The sequence below is a fragment of the Echiichthys vipera genome, assembly GCF_963691815.1.
Source record: "Echiichthys vipera genome assembly, chromosome: 8".
NCBI lineage: Eukaryota > Metazoa > Chordata > Actinopteri > Perciformes > Trachinidae > Echiichthys > Echiichthys vipera.
The window spans coordinates 7,126,563-7,148,070 of record NC_139833.1 but is presented as its reverse complement, the minus strand read 5'-3'; the positions used below and the strand labels follow the sequence as shown (position 1 = coordinate 7,148,070).

The window sequence follows — 21,508 nt, the reverse complement described above, 5'->3', positions numbered from 1 at the left end:
ACAAACAACCATTCACACCTACGGGCAAATTAGACACTAATTAACCTAACACCTGCACATTTTTGGACTGGGGAAGGAAGCCGGAGAACCCGGCGAAAACGTGCAAGCTCCACCCAGAAGGGCTCCAGCCCGGACTCGAACCTTGCGGTGAGGCTAAATTCCTTTATTTGTCCCACAATGGGAAAATTCAATTTTCACTCTATTGTTATTTTTCATTTTACACACACACACAGACCCGAAATACACACACATGCACAGACAGTACCTATATACATGCAATTAATGGAGAGATGTTAGAGCGAGGGGGCTGCCAGTGACCGGCACCCCGAGCAGTTTGGGGTTCGATGCCTTGCTCAACAGCGCCTCAGCAGTGCCCAGGAGATGAACTGGCACCTCTCCAGCCACCAGTCCACGCTCCATTCATGGTCCACGCAGGGACTTGTCCCAGCGATCCTCCGGTTCCCAGCCAAGTCACCTATGGACTGAGCTACTGCCGCCCTTTATGAATTGTTACTGTGTACTGTTATAATGTTGTCCCTACTTGTTTCCCATCATACTTCGTAAGATTTGCAAAGCTGTTATTTAACAACATTATGCGGCCCTTAAATTCAACTTGGTGAACCCTGCAGAAACCCTTTTTATATTGTCATTCCTCAGTCAGACAACGCCAGATGCACCTCAGTTGTGTGACGGCAGTGACAAGCATCCAAACAGAGAGCATGATGGGCGAGTTGACACCCTGTGCCCCTCGAGGGGGCGACACGCTGACACTCTCCTCTGACATCTGACATATCAGCTCCACGCGAGGCTGACATGCATACACACACTCTGTCACCCGCTCTCTCACACACACAAACAAAACTGCAAGTAGTCCTAGATTTGGACGGACAGACAGTCGGAGGCTGTTGAGGGTAAAACAAGACTCCCTGTCCATCTGGCCGTCTTTGAACCCTCCTTAAAGCAACACAGGCTTAAATAATTTGGTAGTTTTAAGGCATGGGACGATATCAACATTTCATGACACGATTATTCTGGCCAAAATAATTGCGATTCACCGTATTTTCCCAATTATCATGAAAATAGCTACATTTACAACACTTCAAATGGCACTTGAACACACTGGACACAGAGAAATGTTTTTATTGCTTCACAGTGAAAAACAAACAAACCTTAAATACTGGAAGGTGTCCTTTATTAAAAAAAAGTATTTATTATGTTTTAACCCTGTATTTCTGCACAGTTGCAGATAAAGTTTAGGCTTCATTTATATTATTAGTATTTATTTATACTACATATCCAGATCGTTTCAAAGTCAAACTGTTTTAATATTGCATTGCTGTAATTATTTCAAAATCACAACATGTTTTCCTCTGACAGAATATTTTGCTTACTTCCATATTTGTGGTTGTTACGCCTTTAAAGAACAACTCTTTCATCTCATCTTCAACCTCTTATCTGGGGTCGGGTCGCGGGGGCAGCAGCTTTAGCAGAGGACCTCAAACTTCTCTTTCCCGGGCCACATTAACCAGCTCTAACTGGGGGATCCCGAGGCGTTCCCAGGCCAGTGTGGAGATATAATCTCTACACCTAGTCCTGGGTCTTCCCCGAGGCCTCCTCCCAGCTGGACGTGCCTGGAACACCTCCCTAGGGAGGCGCCCAGGGTTCATCCTTACCAGATGATCCTGAACCACCTCAACTGGCTCCTTTCAACGCAAAGGAGCAGTGGCTCTACTCCGAGTTCCTCACGGATGCTGAACTTCTCCCCCTCTCTCTAAGGGAGACTCCAGCCCCCCTCCTGAAGAAACACATTTCGGCCGCTTGTACCCACAAACTCTTTCAGGTTGTTCAAAAATCTGTTTGCTCTCCTGCTTGGAGGAAAAGACACGCCTCTGTATAAACTATACAGCTGGTCGAGCAGCAATCATCACCATGAATTACATTTATGTAGTCTTTCGTATGAACACTATTAGGCCTAAAAAAAGTGTTTTAAAAAACAAAAAATATGTGTCTGCATTAGCTTGCTGCTTTTTAATTGTTTTCATCATGAAATACGACGACGACATTAGAAGCTTTATTCAAAAGCCTCATATAGGCTTTGAATGTAGAATAAAAAACATTTGGTACATCCCTATTCATACATTCATTCATCTTCAACCGCTTGTCCCTGTCGGGGTCGCGGGGGGGGGGGGGGGGGGGGGGGGGCGGGGGCTGGAGCCGATCCCAGCTGACATCGGGCGTGAGGCGGGGTACACCCTGGACAGGACGGCAGTTTAATTATTATTAGTAGTATTGGTGTATTTGTATGTAAGCAGTACTTTAATGTTGTCGTAGGTCAAGGCCAATTTAAACTACTTCACTTACTTTTGGAACAATGGATCATATTTTATAAAACTTATCATATGTTTTGCGTGAAAAATCTTAATTTAAAAAGCAGCTAATAGCTACAGCTCCTAACTCAATCTTAGTCCTAAATCAAACATTTCTGTCTGATATGTAGTGAAGTAGATGTACTCAGTGTCATAAAATATAAATACCCAAGTCAAGTCAAAGTACCTTACAATTGTACCCACGTACAGTACTTGGTTAAGTTCCCACCCCAGTCTGTGCTCATTATGAACAACTTGTGGTATTCAAGTGTTTTTATTGAATGCATTAAACAGTAAGAATCACAGTGCAAAGCCAGTTTCTCTTGAGCAGGAAAATAAGATACAGTATGTAGATGACTGCTGTACACTCTTTCCTCCCTTCTCCTTCTGTCTCTTTTGATGTATCACTTCCTCCTTTACCAATAGGCTTTTTGCGCATTGATCCATCCTCCCACTGCTCTCACACAATACAATACAGGTGTGCAAGCTACTGCTCACGATGACTATGATGAAGATCAACGTCGGTTGCAATGTGTTTTCATTTTAAATACATATATACATATTAAATGCGTTTTGGCAACAGTATGCCTTGGATTGCTTCTGAAGGAAACCTGCATTTTACATTTTTCAGATGTACTCCACCCGTACAATAAAAGCAATGAGCCCCTCACAAGAGGAAATAGAGTTGTGCTGTGCGACCATGTCTGAAATCAGAAAGTGTTTATGGTTGTTCTGAACGGCCACACTGGAAGGGGACGTGATGTTGTTTAAATAACGGCACACATGTTCAGACAGTCGCTACCAGAAGACATTCATAGTGTTGCATTACGTTTTACTTTACTTCCTTTTTTATGGATGGTGCATAAAGTGGGAATCTTTTAGATTAGCTGGTTACTTGGAGTAAAAAGGTTCTAAGCAGAGACCATTAATACAGTGAGATGAGATGTGTCCTGGGTATCTTAATTGAGAGACGATGGGACCAGAAGCAGTTTCTCTCTTCACATTTCTTTCTCCTCCCCTCTCCGTCCAGGTGCTGGACCTCCGGCGGATCGTACAGTAGTGACCGAAGAGTACAGGTTCTTGTCTCAGAAGCTGTTCGCAGCCGTGTCCGTCTTCGCCGGCCTCGGCATCCTTCTCGGCATCGTCTGTCTTACCTTCAACATCTACAACGGCAACGTCCGGTGAGTTTGCTAACTGAATCCTATCGTTTATTTCCCAGTCCCACGCTGATAAAGTTCTGTGTGTGTATTCATTAGAGCTGCAATGGTTATGGATCAATCGTTAATTAATCAATTTTTAACCAGAAATGCCAAATATTTAATGGATTCATCTCCTCTAATGTGAGGATTTGATGCTGTTCTTGGTCTAAAATGATAGTAAATTAAATATTTTTGGGTTTTGCACTGCTGGTTGCACAAAAGAAAAAAATCAATGAATCAATCTTGGGCTCTTTAAATTTGTAATGAGTATTTGTCAGTGTTTTCTGATGCTTTATAGACCAAAAAATGAACCGATCGGTCAAGAAAATAGTCGGCACAATCGTTAGTTGCAGCTGTGGTATTCATTGGAACATTTTGCTGCCAGGTTTTTTTGCTTTTCTTCACGTTTGTCCTTCCTTCCAAGGGGCGTTACTGATGAGAGATAATCGTGACAGTTTCCCTCCTAAGAAGCATCTCAGTATTAAAGTATAAACTGCTTAAAATTCTAAGAGTTGATAGAGCAAGAAAATGGGGCCTCAAGAGGTAAAAGATACTGTTTTGTCAGATGAGATCACCTGTTTGGGGAGCGGTGTAGCACCCAGCTGCTCCTGCAGAACTTATCATTCACTGTGGTTACACTCCATGTGTGAATGTGAGTATTTGTAGGATGTGCGACAGAGGAAGAAATAAGTCACATGTTCAACAGAGATCCTTCCCTGAATTTAGAAAGTTGGTGATTTGGGTGTGACTTTTCTCTATCTAGCAGCTTAAGCACAGCCCTAGACCAAATGCAAATAGACTTCCTTTAAAAACTGCCTTTTGATCTTGGATATCTAAGCCTAATACATGTCTGTGAACCCACTGCAGCATATCTCTGATGCCTTTTTCAACCTAGTATTTTTATGTCTGACCCGGGTCAAAGTGATTTTACATCCCATAAGTCGCTGAGCTTCTCAGGAGTTTTTGGGAAAGCTGGAGAGGTTTGTTCCTTTGGGGATCTCTTGCTGGCACCGTTGTGCCAGTCAGGCCTGCTTCCAGCTTTGACTATATTTCAAACCGAGTTTCACCGTGGGCTGATCTCAGCAGCCAAAATAGTATGAGACAGATCAAATTAAACCCAATGTATTCAGTAAGCTTTTTGCCACCAACTGCCTCGACAGAGACCAATCCACTTTTAAAAACAAGAAAGAGTCTTTTTTTAATTTTTTTTATAATAGCAATGCACCAAGTGACATTGTAAAAGGAATCAATCTTTGTGATGAACTTTCATAAAATGATCACCTGAATCAACAGCTCCCCTCGACTTCACAGAGCTTTACACAGAGCTTCATCTCATCGTTTAGCCGCCCGGCCCACAAATGTACTGTTCTGGTTCACTCTCACTGCTCTCACAGCGGGCAGCCATTTTCAGTGAGAAATCTCTAAATAAAAAACACTGTGCATTACCTGCTCAGCAGCAAACACCAGAAAGACACAGTTAGAGACTAGCTGTTGAAATAGTGGAGTATTTAGCTCAGACATTTAAAGAGATATTTCCCTCAGGAACTGGTGGAGACCAAAAACAGAGCTAAAAGAGAGTGAATATCGGACGTGCATTCATCAGGCGGACACGAACACAACTTCAAATGAACGATAAAGTTGCTCTGTAACTGATCAGTTGTTGCGGGTTTAAGTATCAGCCAGTTAAAGAGCTCACAAATCTCCATCTACCAACAAAATGATAAAGGTGTCACTTGTCCCGCCTTAACAGGTGCAATAAAGCTAACAGGAGACTCAGATGTCAGTCAATGAGAAGAGGTCTAATCAACCAGATCTGTGTGTGTGTTCAGAGCCTCTAAAGTAATATTCTCAAAGATTTCCACTTAAATACATTTCTGTTAAGTCAGTATCTGTCACTGAATGAGGTAACACGATGGTGATTGAGCTTACCAATGAAAGCCCTTTCATTTGCAGTATTACGAAGTGGGCGTCACAAGCGGTGCACAGTTAGTGGTTAGTTAGTTTTCCATCACCCAGCAGTGATTGGTCTGCCAAAGCACGTCTTGTTCGTTTGAGGGCCGGAACAAGTGCCCTAAAGCACGGGGCACGGTTCGGATAGAGAGTGTGAGTGCGCCCTTAAGCCACAAAAATGAATTCTATCAAACTCCGTTAAGGAGAGCAGAGAATGAAAAGACAGAAAAAAGGTTTAAAAGCATTCTTTAAATTCCTGCGCAGCTTTAGCTCATGAAAATCCAAACATAACAAATTACTTGGCAGGAAATGCTTTGTTAAGCAGTTGTTTAGCGGAAATGGTCATGTTTTGAGAGAGCCTAGGTAGGTGATTACCATAAACAATTTATATTAGTTTGGGGCGAACTATTCCTGGCCATTGATGTGTTCTTCTGATTTGCCCAGTGAACTACACTCATATCTAAAACACATCAGGAGCAAACATCAGGAACTTCTTATTCAAACATATTCACATAGTAATTCAGGGAGAAATCCACGTACAAGAGAAAAATATACCAGTTTTTCCTTCTAAGCGTAGCCTCGATTCAAAGCAACCACAGGACATGGTGCATAAAATGGAAGAAAGCAGCACTCCACATCAGAAAATAACTCCTGCACACTGAACATCATATATTCACGGTATGTAACAGCATTAAAGGTTTTTTCAGAGGTATCAAAGGTTGGATTGGGGCCAGTGTGCGTGTGCGGTGTGTGTGTGTGTGCTGCTGTGTGTGGCTCTACAGTAAATAAGCAGTGTGGCCTCGGGGCAACACAAGGGCAGGTCAATGGGGATGAAAGAATAAAACACACCTAGTGCTGCGAGATGAGCTGAGGACGAGGAAAGCTACTGTGCTGGGTGGGTGGGTGTTATGGTAAAGGATCAGTTTATATATAAAAAAACATCTTGACATGTTTTTTGCACCCTTAAATCCATTGTTGGTAATGTATGTTTGTAAAACGTGCGCTCTAACACAAGAACCCAGATTTGGGACGCAGCATGTGCACCGCTTTAAATGGTAAATGGACTTGTACTTATATAGCGCCTTTCTAGTCATCTGACTACTCAAGACGCTTTCACAGTGTTTGTCACATTCACATTGATGGCAGTGGACATCTACATACCATCTAATCTAACTATTCACACCACATTTACACACCATGCACAGCACAGGGAGCAATTCAGGGTTCAGTGTCGTGCCCAAGGACACTTTGACATGCGGACCGGGGGAGGTGGGGATCAAACTGCCAATCTCTCGAATGGAGGCCAACCCACTCTTCCACTAAGCCACAGCCGCCCCAAAATCTGGTGTTTTTATAATGCACATATTTTTATTTTCATTTACAATACCTATTCCTTGCTTCTTTTTACATGTACATGTTGATGTTTACTGCAGCAGAGTGTACATATGTATACATATCCTTATTCTCTTTCCATATTATATTATTCATTCTGTTTGAGGGTGACGCCCTGGGAAGAGCAGCGATCCGTATCGGGACCTTTTGTTCCCCAGGCTGTCTGAACCAGGAAATAACAATGATTAAATTTGAATTAAACAAAACAACATGAGAGCAATTAACAACAATCCATGACATTTCAAAGAGCAGACAGAAAGGGCACCAGCGCAATTAATACCCATTTACCTACAGATTCACTAATTGTACATTAAAGCAGAAATGATAATTACCAGTGTTTTGGTTTTTTTTGTTCTAAATGTGTTTGTTTGCTGTCCTTTCAGCTATATCCAGAACTCTCAGCCGTACCTGAACAACATGACAGCGGTGGGCTGCATGATGGCTCTGGCTGCTGTATTTCCACTGGGGATCGATGGTCACCACGTCCACAGATCTCAGTTCCCCGTCGTCTGCCAGGTAACAGGAGAAAGAGCCAGGGGGCAGGATGAGGAGGAGGGCTGGGCATTGTCTGCAAATATTAGCTTTCATTGATCGAGGGCCAAAAGAGTTATTTTTACAGCGTGTCTCGAAAAGAAGCCTCGAGGACATCTTTTTAACATTTTATGCATTTCTTCTTCTTCTTTACCTTTAAAATAGTATATATAAATAGTATACATATATAATAGTATCTATATTTCAGACTCAGATTGCATTTACATCACTTTGCAGTCAAAAATAATGTATCTTTTTGAATGTATTGGTAATATGTGCTTACAAGCCACAGGCAGACAGAGTGTTGTTAGAGTGAAGAAGACACAAACATCGACCAAAGTGGCATTTGCAAGTACTTTTACATGCTGTTTAATGTGCTGCAGCTGCACAACTAATAAGCTATGGAGCCACTTTTCAGCGTGTGAAGTTTGTTTGGTTGCTCTTCCAACAAGCTAAGATGAAGGACAAGATGTGTGTGTGTTCACGGAGACTTTAGCAGGAAAGCTAATGTGGGTTTCTGTTCAAAGTGTGTGTCTCTTGTGATGTGTGTCAGGCAGCTGTCTTGTTGTTAGTTAGTTAGTGTAAGAGTCTGTCTGATAAAACACAGACAACACTGCTTTATAGAGGTGATTTGATTGGTTGTATGGAAAAAAGTGCTTCGTCTACTTTTGGTTTTAAGTGTCAGAAGCATGCCGTTTGATTTAAATTGGACTATAATATACAGTTTTCTTCTTATTTTTGTTGTAATTAGCTTAAAGTTTGGGATTATCATCTTATTCTGAGGCGACTGACGGCGTCACATATTTGACATGTGCAGTGTTTCATCTCGTTCCAGCTTTTAATCAAAGCTATGTGATGTTAACACCAAGTGAAAAACATATTAGCGCATGTTCTTATGGCTGAAATGTTCTAGCTGTCTTGTGCATCTTTTTTTTTTTACACATTTCATAGTTAAGACTTAAAGACACATCTGGAGTCTTTCCAAATCCTGGGTTCTCAACTAGAATTTGCAATAAAGTTGTCAAAGCAATGGACCTCTTGCAGGAAGTGAAATATCAGAAAAAAATCCTCTTATTTTTGTTTTTGTTCTCCAAAATTTGTTCTTATTTTGTTAGTATCCTTTGATTACTGGAATTCACCAGTGTTTGCTTATCTTTGCTCTTGTTTTAGGTTAGAGAAAATGTGACGAGTGGTCGAAACACAAAAAACAAAACGCAAATGTTTTGTCCAGGAAACATATGGAGCAAATAAAAAGATATCCTATTATCAGATTGAGATTAGTAGAATTATAGATTATGATGTGTCTATATTAGATTATTGTATGTTTTATAAATATATATTTTGGATTTTCCTGTGATGCCAGTACTGACGCTCTGGAAAACCATGTTTACTTTGAGTTTATTTAACAGTATGTTACTTTGTTTAAGTTTATTTAACAGTATGTTACTTTGTTTAAGTTAATTTAACAGTATGTTACTTTGTTTAAGTTAATTTAACAGTACGTTACTTTGTTTAAGTTAATTTAACAGTACGTTACTTTGTTTAAGTTTATTTAACAGTATATTACTTTGTTTAAGTTTATTTAACAGTATGTTACTTTGTTTAAGTTTATTTAACAGTACGTGGACTGAGGTTCTTTTCACAGCCTTTGTTTTTGTTTTCACACAGTACAACACCTGCCCTTAGCGTTTAGTGGGCGTTAGCATTTGCTAATTATGATCAAGTGGGATAATTCATTCAGAACACCCGGATAAGATTTGGATGATGAAGAACGTTTGGAGCATCGGAGGTCGACTTCTCTCATTTTGTCTCTGAACCTAAAATTAAAAGAGACATTTAAGAGAAAGTTGCTGCATGAGACTCAATGTTTGGTTGCCTTGACAACATTGATTCGTACCGACTAGTCCATGTGCACGTTTAAGACGTAGCGTCCAAAAGTTTAATATTTATGTCACCAGTCCATTAAAGTCCACCTATTTGATTCACTTAAAGTGTAGCTGGACCTTGTAGTTATTTTTGTGCTACAAATATTGCCCTCTGCAGTTACAGCTGTCAGTTTCAGTTAAGCCCTACCCTGCTGTGACATTAAACCAACTCACATATAGGTGTTGCAAAGCGCCGACAGTCTGGGTGTTTCTGTGAAAAGCAGACACCTGCAACCCTAATTATGGGAGTTAGATCATGCACACTTAGTGGATGAGAGACGACGAAAGTTTAAACTTTACACATACACCACAACATAATTCATTAAGTATTTGAACGTATTTTAGTATCCCGTGGCACAGACATGATCTTCTGGGTGTCAGAACTGCACAGGCAATGGGATCCCAGCACTAATGAGGAGTGGGAGTACTTTCTCTGTCACCCATGTTGAGTCTTTTTGTTACGGAAGGGGGGGCAAAGATTTCCATTTCTGTCGTTTCGCTGCTCTTTGTCCCTGTCCAGTTATTCTCTCTCATGCTTTGTTCTGCCTCTCACTTGCACTCTGCCTCTGACCTTCTACTCTGGATATATTTTTTTCTGTTCCTGCTACAATATCTTCACCCTTCCTCAAACATATATTATCTCTCTCCTGCATCTCACCCTATACTATCTATCTGTACATCACATAAGGAAAAGGCAGTAAAGATGCAATAACAACATTATCTTTTCTATATTTTACTAATTATGGAAAACATAATACCAATGTCATCACCATTTCTAAAGCACTAGATTTGTTTACTGCAAATGTAAAAATGTATTTACAAAGACCGTAGATTGATAGATGATATATATATATGTGTATATATATATGTGTGTATATATATATATATATATATTTGTTTTTTTCATTCATCATCATCATTAATTCATTATTCATCATATTCAGTCATGTGCCACTTCATTACCCATAAAGTGATTCTTTAATTAAAATCCTCTCCTCCTCCAGTTCCGCCTGTGGCTCCTCGGTCTCGGCTTCAGTCTGGCGTACGGCAGCATGTTCACCAAGATCTGGTGGGTCCACACCCTCTTCACGAAGAAGGACGAAAAGAAGGAGAAGAAGAAGGTAGGGAGGCTGAGTGGGAGGGTGGGATTAGCCTCTCAGTGGTCTCAGGAGAGCAGAGAACGGATGGGAGAGGGAGGCTGGGCCGCGCAGCGTGTGTGGCGCCTGCTGATAAAAATAAGTTAAGTCAAAAACTTTGCAGGCTTCCTACTATATAAGCTTCTAAGAGGCCAGCTTGGCATCATACAGTACACTGTGGTGGAGTTGTAGCGGGAGTGCGGGGATAAGGGTTTTGGATACACACTGACATAGATACTGTACTTTACACATGCACACGCACTTACACACATGCGTTATTTTCCGCATAGAAACATGCAGATTTGTAACGCACATAACCAGGCCGCTGATACCCACGTCATCAGCTTTATTTGCATGCTAGTGTGTGTGTATTCATGTGTGTGGGTGTGTGTGTGCCTCCTCTTGCAGATAGTGTATCCTGGAGCCAGGAAGATACTGCCAGTCTGTGATGTGTTGTGGGAATTTCTAAGACCTAATCAGAAGAATAAGAGATTAAGCCATTTATGGAATATTTATGAATATGGATGAGTATTAAAGTTCTATGCAGAAATCGAACCTTCGGGGGGTTTATTATTTGAGCCAAAGCACAACGAATCGGGTTGACTTTCAACTCTCTGCATGTCCACAGAAGGGCAATTTGCCGGAGAGCTCTGCATTAGTATTTAAAGAAACTTTCACAAGTCGACGGGAGAATGGGCGCTTTTCAGATCATTTTTCATGCAACTCAAGTAAAGAGTCGCCCAGGACTGTGTAATGTGTTTTCTTCTTTATTTTATTTTTCAGTTATAGTTGTTGAATGGCTGTTACTATGTCGGAGGTTCTGGGAGAAAGCCAGCGTGGTCAAATAAAATAGAACTAAGAAGATGTTCGGAAAGAAAGAGGATGGGAATCGCAGTGGGAGAGCTCATTTTGGTGGCGTGTTTTTCGGCTATGGCTTTATTGCTTCTTTTATAGCTTAACTTGAGAATATTAGAGTCGATATCAGTCGCTTTCGTAAACATGTCCACACAAAAGCGGTGTCATCTCAGCGTGTGCAAATGACGATTTCAGGTGGCAGTATAAATACAGCTACTGCAGCTCTCTGTGTGTCGCCTGCACACACTCAGACACACACGCTTACACACACACACACACACACACACACAAACAAACTCATGCTGCTCCTAAAATATACTTGGACACCACATTTGTACACACACATTCAGAAAGACAATTCGTGGCCAGTCATCCAGAAATCCCAAGGACGCCTGTCATATTATTTGCCCTGGTTGTTTGTCTTTGTGGAGTGGCTCGTGATGCCCTTGGATAGTGATGACTGTGTGTGTGTGTGTGTGTGTGTGTGTGTGTGTGTGTGTGTGTGTGTGTGTGTGTGTGTGTGTGTGTGTGTGTGTGTGTGTGTGTGTGTGTGTGTGTGTGTGTGTGTGTGTGTGTGTGTGTGTGTGTGTTTCTTTACTCACACAGCAACACCTGGAGCCATGGAAACTCTACGCAACAGTTGGAGTGCTGCTGGCTATCGACTTCCTGTCACTTATGATCTGGCAGATTGTGGATCCTCTGCACGTTACGGTGGAGGTAGAGTACAAAAGACAGATGAGATAATTTGTGTGTCATCGCCCGTTCGCACAGACCGCGCAGCCGCCGTCATGAGTCAATAACGCAGTAATGAGACGCCGCGCCTCGTTTGTAGAAATGGTCTTTCATTTTGATTCATCTGACACTCAAAGAGCACAATCAGAAACAATGGCAGATATCACAAGAGCACAGACGAAAACAAGTGCTTTAACAGTGACATTTATGACCTGAATAATTCATTTCATTTGTGTTCGATGAGTGCGAGTGCCGTTAAAGGTACCCTGTTGCATTAATTGTAAACAAAAATCAGCATTCATCAAGCATTCAAACAAACATCTTAAATGAATTCCCAGCCTCATTAAACATTTATCTACGAAAGGTCTCGTTGAACTTCTTTTAACCTGCTTTCATCAATATTTTCAACACTGAATCGAGGGACTCACTCACTCGCTGGAGAAAACAAACATTGATGGGATTTAGCTCATTGTTTTGGTTTTACAGCACGTTTACAGCACGTTTGCTCGTCAACCTTTATTTACAAGCGTTCATTTACATCCTTCATTTACAAACGATGTGTATACAACGCAAACATTACATGAATACCAATATTTCTCACTATGTCTTTGGTTTCACCATGTCATAAAAACACAAAACACCACATTAAATAAAGACAATTGACTCAACATACACATTCATAAAGAATACCACACAATTACACAAGTCTGCAAAAAACACAATCTATATTTACACTATATAACTGCAGCAAAGTCAGGAGTAGGACGACCTTCTTGCATTCCAGACAGGATTTTATTTATCACCATGACAGCATCTGGAACAAAGGATTGTTTATAGATATTTCTATTTGCCGTTGGTTCACGATAACGTCTCCCTGAAGGCAACAGTTTAAATTCACCGTGCAGCGGGTTGAGAGGGGTCGTTGGAAATTTTAACAGCTTTGCGTGTGAAAAGTACATCATTCAGAATACTTTGATGTTTTGTGGCTTTCCGACGTTCTCTGTGGCCGTACTTTACGGTTTTCCCCGGCCTATTCCTGCTCTCACAATCCAGGTTACCGTATCACACGATCATATTAAAGGATAAAATACTTTCCACTAGGGTTCTCTACTCGGTTTCTAAAAAAAACTTTTGCTCACCCCAAAGAATGACCTTTTATTATTTTCACAATATCATCATCCTTCTTGTTTCAGGCCTGAGTTTGACTAAATAAACTGTTGAATATTACGGAAATGATAATGAAAACACAGAAAAAGAAAGTGTATGATGCAGAAAAAAAGATGTCTTTTGTCATAACACACACACACACATTAATCACAGAAAGATTTGATTTTAAAGATTGTTTTCCAGTTTTTCAAGCCTTTCTTTATATAGGACAGACAGGAAATGGGGTGAGAGAGAGAGGGGGGAGACATGCAGCCAAGGCAGCAGGTCGGAGTCAAACCCGCGGCCGCTGCCTCGAGGACCTTCAGCCTCTTAACATGGTAGCAGCTGCAGCCTCTTAACATGGTAGCAGCTGCTCTAACCACTGTGCCACTGGCCACCCAAAAAAAAGAGACATTTGAAACATTAGGTGAATTGTAAAAGTGTCACTTCCTCGTTTAACTAAGTCACTCAAATCACTGGGCAAGTGATTTATCAGTGTCTGCCATACATTTATGAAGCTGCTCTCATTCCCTTTTTTTAGCACTATTTTTAGTACTGATCTCTTTGTTTTCTTTTTTTTTGCTGTCAATGTATGTGCCAAGGTGTTTCAAATCATCCAACCATCTGCTGTGTTTTACAAAGATGAAATCGGATCATTTCATTATTTTGCACATATTTGGAAAAGTGCTCTTGTGGGCTTTTCCATATGCACGAGTATCCTGGTCATGAGGGGGACTTTAGGGCGTTACACGTAAAACAGCATGTCCCCGTTTTCAGAAACCTGGATACCAACTGAATAGAAACTGGGATACTGTGGCATGTAAACACCTTATCCAGTTTTCCTTCTCTGCTGTGTGTGCAGGTGGCTCGTTTATTCAGATAATGTCGCAGTTATTCAGTTAAAAATAGTTGGTTAATGATGTCATGGTGAAACTAGAAGGGAACGGGGAGAGCACAGACCTCCAACAAGGCATGTCACATCTCCTAATGTCAAGGCAGTGGAGAATATACCGGTCGGAAACTCGTTTTTTATTCCGATTATTCATACACCACAGTCTTTGCAAACAAACAGACAAAACACAAGCTGAAAACACAACCTGCTTGGTGGAGGTAATAAAGGGTAATGCACATCATCAATTGTATTGTCGCTCTGGTTTTCCATTACCAGTGATCACGTGGAGAAACCTTATCAAGCATATTCAGGAACCAAGCTGAGTTCATTTTCAACTGTTTAAGTAAGTCAGTCACCAACGAGTAGCTGAGATGTTCAGGGATCAAGAAGTAAAAACCATAATACTGTTAAAGTGTTTAAACTTTAAAAGGGACAGTATATTACAGTCGAAACTGTGCAGACACGTGCATGTAGACTGCTCTCATTATATCTTTGTAGGAACAAGACGTCACCGTAAGCCCTAATCTGCACCGCACGGACTTTATCTTCCATCAAACCTTATATTTAAATAGCTATATTTCATATTTACTGCATATCTGACACCCATTTCAATTCAGTCATCTATATCTGACATACGTGAAGGGCCTATTTACTCGAGTGGCTCAACCGTGCAGCCACTTGGGCTTGTGCTTACTGTGCATTTTTGCCTCCTTCTCCAGAGTGCTGCTGTCTCATCGTTTCTTATTATCTCCCCTTCTCTCTCTCTCTTTCTCTCTCTCTCTCTCTCTCTCTCTCTCTCTTTCCCTCTATCTCTTTTTCCTTCCATTCCTCTTCCCCTGGCTGCCACGCGAGTAGAAGTTCACTAAGGAGGCCCCTAAAGAAGATTTGGATGTCCTGATTCAGCCCTTGCTGGAGCACTGCAGCTCAGAGAAGATGAACACGTGGCTGGGTATCCGTCCTCTCTTTTTCTTTTTTTCACCCTCTCGTATCTCAATCTGTCCCTTTATCACTCCTTTCCCTGCTCTGGTTTTGAATAATCTTTGTCACACACACATGGGCATATGCAGACACATATGCGTACACACATGAACACACACGTCACTGCCGTTCACTCTGAATTAAATAGGCCTCATATCACATCCTCCCCCCTCAGCACCCTGCCACCTCCCCCTTACGTTTGATTCCTCTTTTCTCCCTCTTTGCTTCTTCTTCCACACGGTCCCTCTCTCTCTCCCTGTCCGTCTCTCTGCTGTCTTTCTTAGCGTGGCAGCTCTCATGAAAGTATAATGGTGATGAAATTCAAATAATGTGGGTCACAAACTGGGCCATTGCCCCATAGCATTTCCTTTCTCAGAGAAGTAAAAATGTTGCTTTAATATCAGGCGGTATAAAGAGACAATGGGCAGTCTGAAGAAGTGTCAAACCTCCTCAGTCACAGATCCTCATTTCTCCCCTGCTTCCCTTTCTTTCACTGTTCTTTCTCTTTTCTCTGGCTTCCAGTATATTCAACCTTTTTCCACTTTGGTTTCTATTGTATCTACATTTTTGTAGATTTCTTCCTCTGCCCAACTCGGTCATACTCACTCAATGGCCCCATTGAGCTGCTCACAATGTTATCTACAATAGAAGCAAATGCTTTTCTAGTCATCTTGCAGGTTTTCTATCCTTTGATGTCTCAATATGTCACTTAAGCTGCACCTAACTTGACACCCTGCACCGTGCACAACACATTCTTTGTTGCTTCAAAGACAAAATATCAAAGTGTAAAAGAGTAAATGGTTTAAATACAGCGTGTCCTAACAAGTGTTTGTTTGTGTTTTGAAGATTAGAGTAGCCCTGCTGTTTGACTTTTGATGATGCTCATCATTATTAGGATCTTACTGTAACTCTTTTGATAAATTCACAGTATCTGGTTTACATATATGGAGACAAATGGGGCCAAAAACTGAATGCTGAAGAACACAATAACAACATAACCAAACATACACTTATTTCAACCCGTTCTCATCCCATCTTGTCAAGTATGGCAGCGCGGTCAGTGGCCCTCGGTGTCAGATAGCGACGCACAAGAGACCATTTAGCATGCACACAAGTTTTCTTCATAAATTTAATCTGTCGGATTCATGATGTGTTCTTAAATCGCTGAATTGTTCATATCTTGCATTTCTTCAAAAATTTAAAGCGTATGCTAGATGTTCCAGATTAGCATACGCCCATAAAAGGGCATGAGACTGCAGGGCCGCGTGTACACAGCCACACACAGAAATGGAAAAGAAAGTTGAAGGAATCAAGTCAAGAATGCCCAAACGACAGCCTTTTTGTCTTAAGAACGGTTGATGAATGAGGTCCAGTGAGGTGACGTCGTATGAGTCGAGGAAGTCCTTGTATGGAGGACGTTGGGGAGGACGGATGGGTCAAACAAACCCAGTAGTAGTTCTTTAACTTACATTATGTACGTAACTTAACAGTATGTACTTTACTAACACCACATTTAAACCACAATCTATTCCTAAACCTAACCATACCTTCCCACTGCAAAATGACAGCAAAGGGTCCTGACCAAGCCGCTGTTTGTGATAGTCTGGGAGTGAGAATATGTTACTTATTTATAGTTTGGTCTTTTTTTTTTTATTCATTCTTCAGGTTTCAGTGGTACATCTATAATTTTGTCTTTCAAAACGTTTGCCTTCATTTGTTTCCGTACAGTGCTGTACACACATAGGCTTCACGTTACCTGAATTATTGCCTCTGTTGCATTTCCCACATGATATACAATATTCACGTTCTCTCATTCTTTCCCTCTCCCCGTAGGTGTGGTTTATGGCTACAAGGGTCTGCTGCTGCTGCTGGGGATATTTCTGGCTTACGAGACCAAGTCTGTCTCCACAGAAAAGATCAATGACCATCGGGCCGTGGGGATGGCTATTTACAACGTCGCTGTGAGTCCAAAAAAGAAACGACACCGTCACGCCTAAACTCCTGTTTCTGGGTGCTGCTGTCTGCTAAAGAGCACTTTCCTAGCACGCAGAATAACTTTTGAGTGGCAATAAATATGATTTTTAGTACCCCGTGGCACAAAATGGCCGTACTATATCTGAAGGAGGTTAATCAATACCAGTGCCTCCGTGATTACTTTGCCCGGGGCTCAGATTTCTGGCTTCCAGAAGCATCTTTTCTGCTCATTTCAGAGCAAAACAGGCAACTGACCTCAAGACATCTCAGCTGCAAGAGCTTAAAAGCTGCATTCTTAAGGCGCTGTGCTTTGCAGTGCCTTCAGGTTGTTTATGTTTATAGTTTATAGATAACTTAATGCCTCTTTAAAGCCTCAGGCACATTTCCTTTATTCGAGGAGATAGCTGTCTCAACGTGACAGAACATCCCATTGAAATTCTGCCAGTGCAGCTACATTGGAGTGTATAAATGCTCTGGTTTTGTTGTCCGAATCAAGGTTTCTCCATCCCCTATTTTGCAGCCATCATACAACAAGAAGTGCAATGTAGGAACGACAGAATACAAATGACAACTTATCGTCTCAAAACCACCTCTGGGGCGAGCTGAACATTACGTATTGATGATCCAGTAAAAAACACAGAAAAGTACATGTTGATATAATGATTGTCTGCAGCAATAGGAGACACAGAAACAGAGAATTTTTCATATTTGAATATATATAAAATATTCAAGCTATATTCAATATATATAAAATATTCAAGCTTTTCACAAGTACGTCTTGAGATTTGATTCTCTAAAATCCAGATCCTTCTGCCCAAATCATAGTACTGCACAAGCTGCTGTCCTTACTGTGAATGTTAATGCTTACGGAGCCTGTGGTGCTATAATGTATATATCACATCTTTATAAAATGACAACTTATTCTCAATGCGAATTCCTGGTGAAATAAATGTTCAATAAAATCAATCGAATATGAGGTAAGGTATTTTGCAAACTTTCATTTTGCTGCACTCTGCAGTCAATCTGCAACTGAAGCATACTTTGCAGAGCATATATATGCGGGAAGAAATCTGTGTGCAGTTTGTTTTATGTGATATTTTTGTGTTGACGGTAGAGATTGCATTCACACGGCGCTTTATATGGAGCTGTTACCTTTCCCTATGTCAGGGACAGGATAGGTTTCAAATTGTACCCATTTAGCCACTAAAGTGCGGAGGTAAACGCAGCCGTCGGTCATAAACATTTTTCAGCCCTTGTTAAAAGCGGGTGAGTCATCTTAAATGGAGGCACCTAGGATGCACTTTACACTGCAATAGTTGCCATCATGTTCACTTTAGCCACTTTAGACAAATACTCGCTGCCATTTCCTGACACTCTTGACACGGCGCAACTTTTTAAGAGTCATTTCTGTCACTTTAAATGCCAGAAGAGTTCTCCTTCTTTGATCAAAATCAGGAAAACATTTTTCTTTTAGTATTAAACGACCATTTTGCCAGAATTTCCTGCACTCGGCTCGATTCCCATTAATAAATAAAAAGCAGACGCATCTTAATGAGCATCCAAACATTTATCAGCTTATACTGAAATAATAAATAAATGGATTGATCTCGGCTCCTTCGTCAGGGAGAGGGATTATCATTGATCTATCATTCATGGTTATTTATGACAGCAATAAATGCAGCTTGCATGCTCATTTCATCACATGGTTCCATAATGTGATACAAGTTATTATTTTATGTTCTCATACACACATTTCAGTTTTATGATGATGCCAATAGTTAATGGTGTCTGTAAAGGGGCCTCCTTCCTCTTTGCTAAGCTGTGAGCTTGAGGCCCTGATGAGATGACAATGTGGTGATTGTCAGCGCGCTGTTGCCACTTCAGTCATGACTTTTTAATGCTGTTTTCACATGGGAGCTCTCACCGGAATGATAAACAGATGCCTAATGCTTTTATGGATGTGGTTTTCCTCCCCTCTCATTCTCTCACTCTCAAACTCTACTTTATTCTCCACCTCCCCTTCCCTCATTCTTTCTCTCAACGTTAAAACGTACCTCTTACTTTTTACTCCTTTAACTTCTCTCTCTCTCTCTCACACTCTCTCTCTCTCTCTCTCTCTCGCTCTCTGTTTTTCTGTCTTTCCCTCTCTTCCTGCAGGTGTTGTGCTTGATAACGGCTCCAGTGACCATGATCCTGTCGTCGCAGCAGGACGCCTCCTTTGCCTTTGCTTCTCTAGCAGTCGTCTTCTCTGCCTACATCACTCTGGTGGTGCTTTTCGTACCCAAGGTGCTCCGACACGTATAGAAATTGCTACGCACACTGAAAAATACACTCCTGTTGCAGTAAAAACCAAAGGTCAAACCTTGCCGGCCTCAGTATCTTTCAGGAGGAATTCCAGCCTGCTCTGCACGGTGCATGAAAATGTCAAACTTCTTAAACTTTGTTCAGTCAGAAGATGTTTAAGTGGCGTGAAATATTGGACTGGCTATGACATCAAATAAGAAGGCTGCTTGAATAATCAACTTATTGATCTGTTTCACCATTGCCGTAATGATCTGTTAGGCATTAGATAGTTAATATAACAAGCTTTTATCTGTTGCTGCTGCTGTAAACATTAGGTTTCAGGAAAAAAAATCTTCTGGCACAAACGAAGTGAGACATTTTAAGTGTCTGGCAGCAGCTACAGTACAATGATTTGTTTGGAATAAATAGAAGAAGAGCTGGGTAGTGCATGAGCACTGCTGCAGCCTGCGCAGACAGAGGAAAGAGTGCCACCTACAGCAATTCACACAGCATCAACAGAAAATCCAAGAGGAAAAAAACATCACATTATCTTCACCACTGTTTGATTGTCTGGCTCTTTCTGGTGCAGAAACCGCACAGCAGAGATGCAGAGTCTCCGAAATAAAGAAGAAAATAAGAAGCAATGAGAATATTTTAAGCTTTCAGACAGGAGTGTGAGACTTAGCTCAAGGGGCTGCAAATATTAAAAATGTGTTCTCATGATATGCATTATTCATGCGTTCAGGCCTGATCTTTGTTCTTTATTAACTTCCTGTTCCTGTGGCGGTCCAGATGCGGCGTCTCATCACCCGTGGCGAGTGGCAGTCGGAGCAGCAGGATACCCTGAAGACCGGCTCGTCCACCAACAACAACGACGAGGAGAAATCCCGACAGCTGGAGAGAGAGAACAGGGAGCTGCAAAAGATCATCCAGGAGGTGAAGATGTCATATTACACAGACACATAATTAGGATTATTAAACATAATTCATAATTCACATAATAATCGGACACATGGTTGTATAATACAAATGTTCATGGACATACAGTAAAGGTACAGCTGTAATACACAATTATTATAATAATATGTGTAGTGTACTTGTTTTTTTCCTGTATTTGAGAGTTGACGTACTTCCGTGGTGATTCACTTCCCATCGACAGTAAACGCAGATAACTTTGGTTTGTGGAGAGCACACCATCTGGCTTTGAAGCTGAACTTAACATTCAAAAGAGCCTCTTTATTCATTTCTGCTCAAGGAGGTTTGTTTCTGATCGCCATCCACAATGTTCCACTGCTGCATCATTTCCTGATTGTCCAAACTACTGGGTGGGTCGAGGGTCATAATAACAGAGACAAAATTGTGCTGTTAAGAGGAATTTGCATTGTTTACTTTGACAGCCCGAGTGGTTGTGCAAACTTTGCAACAGAGAATGCTGCATAATATGAGAAAAAGGAGAAGCCTTGAGTTAATGTTATCATGCATCTTTGCCGTGATTATTTGACAATGCAACCTTGTTTCTATGATTTGCTTTCACACTGATAGATATGGAAAAGGGTATCTTTTATTCATGTTACTGGGTAGCTTCATTAGTTCACTGAAAACAAACAGAAACAGTCCTTAGCTGTGAAACGATGCAACGCTGATTAAATATGATTCGGGGTTCTGTTTCTGTAATCCTTATTTCTTGTCTCAAATGTTTTCAGAAACACATTTTAGTTTACTGTTGAGCTGTGAAATGGAAAAGTTTGTGACCGGGCCACCAAGTTAAAAAACAGTCAAGCAAAAACAAAAAGCACCGCCCACGGGCTGGAGCAAAGTGTCGCAGCTCTACAGCAATCTCTCTTTCCTCTTGTTGTGTCCGTAGAAAGAGGAGAGGGTATCGGCGCTCCGCAACCAGCTGGCTGAGCGACAGGCTCTACGCAACCGTCGCCGACCCTCCTCTGGCCAGAATCAGAACCACAACGCCCCGCCACCTTCCTCTCAGACGGATCCCAAGTCTCTGCTTCCCCCGCCCGGCTACCCCAACGCCACCACGGACAATCACTCCCTCCCGCCGTCCTTCTCCAACTCCTCCAACCTCTACCCAGCTGACAGCAAGATGAGCCGCAACCACTGTCACAACAGCCAGATCCCACTGCTGTATAAATAG

General features: G+C 41.5%; 1 protein-coding gene across 1 annotated transcript in view; it reads left to right on the top strand.

Annotated features, from left to right (window-relative positions):
• The window catches only part of gabbr1a (gamma-aminobutyric acid (GABA) B receptor, 1a), a gene marked incomplete at its 3' end in the record, with an annotated part of 74,084 nt that extends 52,576 nt beyond the window's left edge, over positions 1-21,508 (top strand). The window contains exons 16-24 of the mRNA XM_083918189.1: positions 3,397-3,547; positions 7,291-7,423; positions 10,368-10,484; positions 11,961-12,071; positions 14,980-15,073; positions 16,936-17,063; positions 19,234-19,362; positions 20,152-20,295; positions 21,224-21,508. Of these exons, the coding sequence (XP_083774315.1) occupies positions 3,397-3,547; positions 7,291-7,423; positions 10,368-10,484; positions 11,961-12,071; positions 14,980-15,073; positions 16,936-17,063; positions 19,234-19,362; positions 20,152-20,295; positions 21,224-21,508 (1,292 nt within the window). The remainder of the gene's footprint in view (positions 1-3,396; positions 3,548-7,290; positions 7,424-10,367; positions 10,485-11,960; positions 12,072-14,979; positions 15,074-16,935; positions 17,064-19,233; positions 19,363-20,151; positions 20,296-21,223) is intronic.